At 45.2% G+C, this 10002-nt stretch overlaps 1 protein-coding gene across 2 annotated transcripts in view; it reads left to right on the top strand.

Moving 5' to 3' along the window:
* The first annotated feature begins 3184 nt into the window (after window positions 1–3184).
* Window positions 3185–10002, top strand: part of DOLPP1 (dolichyldiphosphatase 1) — a 31634-nt gene continuing 24816 nt past the window's right edge. For both annotated transcript variants that reach the window (XM_015411407.1, XM_015411406.1), the window contains exon 1: window positions 3185–3260. In XM_015411407.1, coding sequence (XP_015266893.1) covers window positions 3185–3260 — 76 coding nt within the window. The remainder of the gene's footprint in view (window positions 3261–10002) is intronic.

The raw sequence follows: 10002 nt of genomic DNA, 5'->3' as shown, positions 1-10002 counted from the left end.
GATATCCGCACGCAGGGGGCACCTTTCGCTATTAGATATATAGATAGCTGTTTTTATGCCTCAGTTTGTTTTCATTATAAAGCAAAAGGGGTCACAGGTATCCAATAGGAATACATACAAAAAATCCTCTGATAAGAACATTATTAAGAGGATTTATATAATTTGTTAGACTTTATAAAATTGCAAAAGTTTTTCTCAACATCCTTATTTGTACAATATTGTAAATAACAAGTCCAATATAGTCCAACATGATAAGTACCCGGTATGAACTTATTTTCAACTTTTACAGTCTTCCTCAGATGTAAGTCTATATTGTAAGTCTAACAAATTATATAAATCCTCTTAATAATGTTCTTATCACAGGATTTTTTGTGTGTTTTCCTATTGGATACCTGTGACCCCTTTTGCTTTATACTGTTCTATTTGGGGATAAAATAAGACATATATGTACACATAATGGATAAATAAATATTTATGTAACAATGTAATAGTGAATATTACAGAGGTTGAGCTTGTTATAAGGTTATGTTACTTTAAGACTGTGAAGCTCATCATGCAGCTGCATGGAATTAACTAGTAGAATTTTTATAAAATCTGGATTAATGTAGAGAGCATTTGCCAGCCACCAAATGAAGGCTTTTAGCCGGGTGAAATAAGGACTGGTTGCTACTACTGTAATTAATAGTGCTTAGGAGAGCATAGCCAACAAAATCCAGGAGGCTGTTTTTGAATTTATTGGCTTGCTCCATGTATAGACACTTGTTGGATCCAGAAGTAAGTTTACTAAGTATTAAATCATTACAATATGAATAACTTTTTCATGCAACTGCATATGAATTTTCATTTACTTGGTTTATTCCAGGATATTATGAAGGCTATTACAATACTGAGCTGGATTAAGAAGCTGACCTCTCCTTACAATATAGACTTACATCTGAGGAAGACTGTAAAAGTTGAAATAAGTTCATACCGGGTACTTATCATTTTGGACTATATTGGACTTGTTATTTACAATATTGTACAAATAAGGATGTTGAGAAAAACTTTTGCAATTTTATAAAGTCTAACAAATTATATAAATCCTCTTAATAATGTTCTTATCACAGGATTTTTTGTGTGTTTTCCTTCAGTTTGTTTTCATGGCTTGGATCCATTGGAGCTTTTACACATTTGGAAGAAGTTTTACTCACCATGCTGGACTTTTTCACCTCCCTCTTCCTGCTGCATCCTAAAATACTGCACTCAGGGACAGTTTGAGTTGCAGTGTCGGGTGGGTAAGAAAGTTGTACTCTAGGTGAAACAACCTCTATCCCAGGAAATGCAACAGTGGTTCCAATCCCATGGACTGTTTCTATGGTTTGTTATTGCATGTTTATGCTGTTTTATGGTTTATTGTACTGTTTTATTTATGAGCCATTGTGGGCAAGTCACAGATGTAGTATATACGTCTTCTAACTACTCTATAACAGAGGTAAATACATTTTAATCTAACATATAAACTGAGGCGATCGTACTTTAGTGACATTTTGAGAAGTCAAGAGTCACTGGAAAAGGCAATAATAAATGCTAGAACAAGTTGAGGGGAGATGGAAAGTTGAGGGAAGCAGTCCAACATGAGTTAGACTGACTTAATCAAGGCAGTCATGGCCATTCGTTTGCAAGACCTGAGCAAAGCTGTTAACAACAGGACATTTTGGAGGCCATTAATTAATAAAAAGGTAAAGGTTTCCCTTGCTCAAAAGCTAGTCGAATCCGACTCTAGGGGGCAGTGTTCATCTCCGTTTCCAAGCCGAAGAGCCAGCACTGTCCAAAGACTTCTCTGTGGTCATGTGGCCAAGGCGCATGGAACACTGTTACCTTCCCACAGAAGCGGTACCTATTTATCTACTTGCAATTTCTTGCTTTTGAACTGCTAGGTTGGCAGGAGCTGGGACCAGAGACTGAGCTCACTCCATCATGTAGCACTAGGGTCTCGAACTGCCAAACTACAGACCTTCCGGTCTGCAGCTCAGCATCTTAACCTCTGAGCTACCGCAGCTCCCGTTAATTAACAGGGTCACCATAAGTTAGAAACAACTTTATGGCACTACACACACATAGGATCTTAATACACTGTGACTAAAAAGTGGAGTAGTGAAAGGAGAACCAGGAAATATCTATGGACCGTGGGAGGAAGGAACATTCATGACAACACAGGAGTCTTTCCTAAAATGTTGGGTTTAGTCAATTTTATATTACACATCTTCAATTTGTTGTGCCAAATCCCACTTGGATTTTATTTCTGTGTTCTTTTTTTAATGATGCGATTTGGTTTAAGCAAAAAACGGAAGTATTGGTGGATATGGCGGCTATAAACTGAAACAATCAAGCCCTTCCAAATAGTATAAAAGTGCTTGATTCTAATTACATCTTTGTTCATGTATATAATTACAATACCACTTGTGGTATTGCTCTAGTTATGTATTGATAAGATAATCACAACACCGCCTTTTATAGTGAGTGTGTGTGTTTTATTTATATTTTATCTTTATTTGCATTTTAATTTTCCTGTCACTTTCCTTGGAAGCTTACTGGCAAACAAAACGGGGACCTATCCATAAGCGTGTGTGTACATCGTGTATGTATAAAATACATTAACCTGGAAAACGGCTGGGTAAGGATGTCCAGTTTCTTCTTCTGTCGAATAGGCCTGTCCTCGGATTTATAATTAACGCCGACACCTCTCAAGCACCACTCCTTTCCTCTCGCTCTGAGAGAAAACGGGTCAGCAACAATTTTTGGCTCACAATACCCACAATGCATCTCTCTCAACCAAGCCGCTCTTTAGCCCGCCACCCACTCTTTAAGATCTGATTGGTCCAGGGCGGAGGGGGAGATCAATGCAACTTCATGATTGGCTTCCTCTATCCACCAATTAAAAGGTCCGGCACGCCCCTCGCCTTTAGTGCTATTGGCTCTGTCATCTACCTGGGCCCTGGCATGGATCGGACTTGTGGAAGTGTTTCTGATTGGCTCTTTGACTTCGAAAGGGGTTGGGTCTTGGTCTACTTGCTGATTGGCGTTCGCCTCACCTGCCGAGCTTCCTGACTGGCTCAGTCGATTCCGTCGCCCACGCCCATTGGCCGCCCCGCCCCGTGTGTGTAATCCGATTGGCTGCGGTGTCCCGGCCCGGTATCCGGGTAAGATGGCCGCAGTCGGAGAGTGCTCGCTCTCCGTTCCTTGGAAGTCGGTGTCTCTCACTCACGTCGAGTATCCAGCAGGTAAAGCGTCCATTTTTTGGTGTTGTTCGGGCCTGGTCCTCGCCTGTCCGTTTTAGGCAGGCTTCTGAGCCGAGATTGACTTCAGGGTGGTCCTGAGGGCTCGGGTGGGAGCTGCCAGAAAGTGAGCCATTGATGGGTGGTGCGGGAGGCTGAGTGATGCGCATGCGTAGTTGAACGGCGGCGCGCCTGCCAGATAGTGAGCTACTCGTGGACATAGCGCGCATGCGTGGCACCCCTGGGCTTTGCCTGGCTTGTCTACAGGCTGCTGTGCTGGAGAGAGCTGTTGGTTTGGGGGGGGGGGGGGGGAGGTAACTTTTGCTCCAGGGTCTGCTGGTAGCCATTGCATGCGATTGCTCCTTTAGTGTCATCTTTTTGGCTTGCATTTTCTCCCATTTGTTGGGGTTGCCTTGTCTCATGACACACCCCTGTCATCATACCACAAAAATAGTAGAACTGTCTGGCAGGCTCAGACTGAACCTGCTAGCATACTATTTCTAACACTAGCTGGTCAGATGCCTCTACAAGCAGGGCCTGGAGGCACTACCTCCTCCTCTGCTGTCTGCTTTCCCCATGTCTCTCAGCTGGCTTGCCGCCTCTCTGGACAGTGGTGATCTCACCATTGGCAATGGGAAGCATGGGTAATAGTCCTTGATAGGGCTCTTTCCAATTTCCCCCCCCCTGGTCTGCTGAGTCACTGGATCCCTCCACATCTTGATGTGGAACAGGAAGGAGCTGTGGTTTGGTGGAAGAGTATCAGCCCTGTATACTGAAGATCTCAAATTCATCTTGGTTTCTCCAGCTAAAGGATCTCAGGCAGCAGGGAAAGACACTTCTCTGCTTGAGACCCTGGGAGAACTGCTGACAGTTGAAGGAGAAAACACTGAGCTAGATGGACGGACGTTTTGACAAGCCAACTTCAGATGTTCAGGTTCCACTGTACTGCTGAACTGCAGGCTGGAAGGTCGGTAGTTTGGCAGTTCAAGATCCGAGTGCCGCAAGACGGAGTGAGCTCCCGTTTCTAGTTCCAGCTCTGGCCAGCCTAGCAGTTCAAAAGCAAGAAATTGCAAGTAGATAAATAGGTACCGCTTCGGTGGGAAGGTAACAGCATTCTGTGTGCCTCGGCGTCTAATCATGCCGGCCACATGACCATGGAAATGTCTTCGGACAGCGTCGGCTCTTTGGCTTGGAAACGGAGATGAGCACCGCAACCCTGGAGTCGGATTCAACTGGCTTTCGAGCAAGGGAAACCTTTACCTTTCTGCTTTAATACAGCCATATTGTTCTCTGAGACTTACTGACCTTTACAACAGAGGTGTCAAATTCATTTGTTATGAGGGCCGGATCTGACAGAAATGTCACTTTATCTGGCCGGGCCATGTGCACCATAAAATGTAATGCCAGATACCGGAGATACAAACTTTATAAAGTACATAGGCAAACACATTTAATAATATTTTTTACGCAAAATACAAACAAAAGCAATTTATTCCTAGCAGTGAAAGCAATTGATTTACTGGGGAACCCACAAAAGCCCTATCATATTCAAGATGTTGTTTTTTCTAAGAGATACCATAAAAGAGGGAGTACTTTACACCTCCATCCGTACCAGTTGCTTGCGGGCTGGGTAAGAGCCCTGGATGGACCGCTTCCAGCCCCCGGGCCTTATGTTTGACACCCCTGCTTTACAAGTATGAGTAGATGGGGTATAACCATCCTCCAACCCTGGGGTTCTATCCAGGCCTTTTGGGATTGCTTGTATGTCCTTATAGTACTTCTTACACAATGAAATAGCTTTTTGAGCTAAGAAGCCACATATGACATAGTTACTCCTGAGTAGATCATAGAGAAAAAAAGGACTAAATGAAAAGGGGTGGTGGAACGCACAACTTGAACTTCTGGGGGGGTGGTGGTGGAACGCACAACTTGAACTTCTGGTGAAAACCAAAAACTGTGATTCTCCACTGGAGGGAATCGATACAGTTGCAGTGAGCATTGGGCAGCAGAAGGACATGTTTGGGAAACTGATGTTTCATCAAGTTCAGAGGTAAATTCCCTTCCCCCAAGTCAGTTGCATTGCAGTTTGACGAATGGCAGCTCCCCAAACTCATTATAAATGTGGATCTCGTGAGTGTGTTACTGACACTTCTCCCATGGTCTTCTCCTCTCCCCAAACTCTTATCCTCCCCAGGCTCCAACCCCAAGTCTCCTGGCATTTCCCAACCCAGAGTTGGCAACCATAGTCCAAATCCAGTTTACATGCACAGGTATTAGTTTCATTTGTTGTACATGAGGACTAAGGGAATCGACCAGGCTTTCCCAAGAAGATGGATTTTGAGGAGAGATTTAAAAGGTAGAGAAGGTGCCCACCCAAACTTTGAGGGCAGGCAACCCCAAGTAGCTAAGACAGTAGGATTTTAGGGTAGGTGGAAGTGTTCAGGTTAGGAGCCAGCTGTTACTTTGAAACTAGCTGTCATACTCTTGCTAGGACAAGATGAGTAGCCGTGTTTGTCTGTAGCAGAAGAAAAGAGCAAGAGTCCAGTAGCACCTTTAAGAATAACAAAATTTGTGGCAGGGCAGAACCTTTTGTGAGTCATGGTTCACTTCTTCAGATGCAGCTAGAATGGGAGTCCTTATACCTTGGAGAGTGGAGTGATTTCAGATGCCGAATGACAATAGCAGCTGAATGACAATAGCAGGCGTGATTGGATTAGGTATTGATATGTAGAGGGGTAGTAGGTGTGGAGAAATCAGCATCGGTAATGAGACAGGAAACCTAGGTCTTGATTCAGCCCAGGTAAATGCATTGTCCTGAGCTTCATTATCAGTTGCAGTTCAGCAGTCTTGAGCTTACTAGCACAGTCTGATACTTTGATCAGAGTGCATTACTATTTTGAGAATTTAAGACTTAATTTGTGCTTGGGCTGAACCCTGCATTTTGTTTGCAGTGCCCAAGTTCAGCCCTAGAACAGCAAAAAGTGCCTCGGAGCAAGTGCAGAGTTCCGGTCCCCTTGCATTAGGTCTTCTGGAGCAGGGCGTGGTAATGCCCTAGCATTATCTCCCTCTCCCCACCCCATACTATCGAAGCACTTTGAGATTAGACGCATTCTGGCAGTAAAGGAAAATCACATTTATTATTTATCTTGCTTTGATATTTAGCTCCCTCTTCTCACATTTCCTGCACGAAGCTGGGATTTCTTTATGCCAACAGGCTGGCTGCAAAGCATCGTAGCTGTGTGCACGCACGGCAAGGGGGGGTACCTGTCGCTGAATAACCCAATCAGTTTTTCTGCTTTTTTCAAATGGAGGGTTTCAGGCCAACAAGACTCCTGTATTTTGAATTTCTTCACATTAACTGATAGACGCTTTAGAGTCCTTGGGTTTATTTATTTATTTTTAAACTGCATGCAAGTAACCAGAAGAGCAAATGAACGTTTGCAAAGCCACATGTTAACATGGTCTGAAAAGCAAGTGGGGTGTTAGGCCAGCAGCAGCCCTGGTTTGCAAAAGATTGTGTGGGGCAGGAAATAATCTCGTCTAGCATCCCTCCAGCTATTTTTGTCCCCTTCTCTGCTGAGCCTACTGAGGCTGCAAGCTTGGATTTTATTTATTTCATTTTACCTCCCACCGTTTCCCCTAACGGGGATCCAAATAGGCTTGCCCTCTTCTCCTCTCTTCCATTTTGTCCTCACAACAACCCTATGAGGTAGCTTAGTCTGAGAACGCGTGACTGGCCCAAGGTCACCTGGTGAGCGTCCATGGCAAGGCAGGGATTTGAACATGGGTCTCCCAAATTCTACGACACCCTGGCCGCTACATCACACTGGCTCTCAGTTTGCCATAGTGACCCCCCAAAGTTTTGCCCCTCAGTCTAGGTAAGGAGTACCTGTCTTTCGGGCCCTGGATTATGGACCGCAGGATTGACAGTTGTATGCATAAAGCAGATAACATCCAAATATGCATCTTATTTGTTAGTTTATACCGTGTTGCTTTCAGGGATGCATGTTTGCTGTGCATTCCCTTCACATTCCAGATTGGGGGTGGGACAAACTCGGCTGGACGCCCGTCCCATTAGGAGCAGTCCTGGGTGGGTCAGCGGCACCTGCTGTTGGATGTGCGTTTGATGCATTCTAAGAAAACATTCGTATATCCTTTTTTTTTTTGCAGGCGTGACACTTTGTTCTCCCATAGAGTTGGAGCGACAACAACAGTGTGCAGATTCCCAAATGAAGGAGAATTGGCTAAAGTAGCGCATCTGAGTTATAGTGCCGGTGCCCTAACGATCAAGGCAGTTCCTTTAATGACCACATAGTAGTCGTTCCGGTGTTTCCGCAAAATATTGTGGCCGCGCACAATTCCCAGGATACCGTTTGAATTGATTCTTCTGTTTTGTAATCTGCCTTGAGTCTCGGCAAGACAGGTAGATTATAAATGAAGTATAAAGAAAATAAAATCAACATGTAATAGGAAGGTACAGGGTGCAGCTACCTTTCTGAAACAGCACAGTGGTCAGAGCCTAGTCAGGAGACCCATGTGTTTCACCTCGAGTTCCCCAATGGAAGGAGGTGGGGTATAATCGCGGTAGGTACGAGACAGTGGAGTGTTCTGCCTTAGCGAAACTGTCTTGCAGAAGGCACCCTCATTATTAATTAACATTGACAACGCTTAACCTAGACAGCCCTTGACAGAAATATTTGCTGAGGTCTATGGAGAGCCTTGGAGTATGCCGAACTGGATCTTGCTTTGAGGTTGTAATCGATCAGTTGGGGTGGATCCTACTGTCTTTCCCACTCTGTCTTGCCTAATTCTCATCCTCCCTACAGCCCTGGCTCCAGGTCCGATGCCCAAGAATCCCCAAGCATAGCCGTCTAAGGGAGAAGCATAGCCGTCTAAGGGAGAACCCTCTTTCACCAACCGATAAGCTGGTGGGATCCAACCAGCTATGGAGGTCTCATCTGTCCGGTTCAGCTAAAAGGTATCCAGGTGAAAGGGTCAGCCACAATGAGAGTTAGTAAGAAATCTCTCCATTCCCACAACCAAAATGAAACTCGACAGGGACGCTAGTTCAGGAGGCAGATTCTTTTCCACCGTTGGTGGCTTGGCGGTAGTCACTTCTAGTGATTTACTACTTTATTTAGAATTGTTGGCTTTGCAGATGCCCTGGTGTGGTGTGCAAACTGGCACAATGTGGTCTGGCTTCTGCAGAGGGGCTGGTGGTGTCTCAGGGTGTGTTTTCTGTCCAGGTTTGACAAACCCGGTGCCTGCAGGGAACCACAGGGGGAGAGGATGGTTAGGAAAACCTGTCAGTCTCCTCAAACCATCTCTTCCAGGGTTCTGTAATTCTTCGGAAGGCTCATTTCTCCTCCTTGGGGGGGGGGTACTTCGATTCTCAGCATTCTGTGCCTCCCGAAGAATATTCACTCCTCCCTCAGGCTGTGAATGAGTTTGTTTGTTTGTTTCCTTTTGGTTAGTTTACAAAGTCATGTTCTTTACGCATATCCTGGGGAATTCCTCAAGTATAAAGAAACCCCTATTTTGTCTGTGAGTTGTGCTGCTTTTCGTGACCGGCGCCATGCCACTCTTGTGTATAGTGATGGCTGAATCCAAGAACAATATGCTATTGACTCAGCACTTTTCTGGAACGGCCACAGCATTTTACACACCTTACCTCAGCAGTCCTTGCAACGGCCCTGTAGGGTTGATCAGTAGTCCTGTCCTTCTGTTGTAGATGGGAACTGAGGCTGAGTGAGTGGAGTGCCGATGTGTGTGTTTGTGGTGGATGTGAGATTTGCACCAGGGTCCTTGCTGGTCACAGCTTATTCCCTTAGCCACTGTACTAGATTGGCTTGTTTCTAGCTACAGTTAGTAAAGGGGCCTGTCCCCTGCAGTATGTATAACATGTCATCCATTTCTGTATGTGGGTTCAAGAGTAAATGGACCGGAAGAGGCAAGACCGGGAATGAGTTGTGTGTCTTTTATGGCAACCCTATTTGCGTATTTATGTAGGCCGCCTCTCCAGGAACCTGCCCAAGGGGGCTTACAGAGCTGGTTTTCTGATTTCTTTTTTGCAGGGTTTATGGAAAATTTATTATTTATTGATTTACAAAATCAAAGGCCACCAGAGCAGCTAAAAATTTAGACCATACATGATAAAATCACATTTAAAAACCATTAAAAGCAACTCCCCCCCCCAAATACACATCATTAAAACAATCAAAATACATACAAAACATAAACACAGCAGTTGTAAGATTAGTTAGGAAGGAGGGACCAAATAAAACCAAACCGTCTACACCCGATGGCAGAAGACTGCAACAGAAGGGGACAGATCAATCTCCATGAGGGGGAGAGTTCCAGAGCTTTGGTGCCATGACCGCGAAGGCCCTGTCCTTGGTTGCCATCTGCCTAAGCTCAGAAGGTGGGGGCACCCAAAGCAGAGCCTCAGCCGGTGATCGTAGTGGTCAGGCAGGTTCATAAGGGAGTAGCCGGCCCTTCAGGTTTTACTTTTCAGTATTCCTTCTTGCAGCCAAATTCCGTCAGAGCTCGGGGGTTGTTCAGAATGCAGGGTTAAAATGCAAAACAGCCAGAAGCTCAACAACCGTGAATATGAAAAGACACCAGTGTTACAGGCTATGCGAAAATTTCCCTGAGACAATTGGAGCAGCTACGGCTGCCAAGTCCCCCTGGGGGGCGGAACCCCCCCCGCCCCAGAGGCCCGTTCCCCAACGCCGGGGAATCGGGCCCC

The sequence above is a fragment of the Gekko japonicus genome, unplaced genomic scaffold, assembly GCF_001447785.1.
Source record: "Gekko japonicus isolate JY-2015 unplaced genomic scaffold, Gekko_japonicus_V1.1 scaffold3008, whole genome shotgun sequence".
In the NCBI taxonomy this organism is placed as follows: Eukaryota; Metazoa; Chordata; class Lepidosauria; order Squamata; family Gekkonidae; genus Gekko; species Gekko japonicus.
Note: the sequence above shows the minus strand (reverse complement) of the source record. Positions and strands in the feature narration are given on the sequence as shown.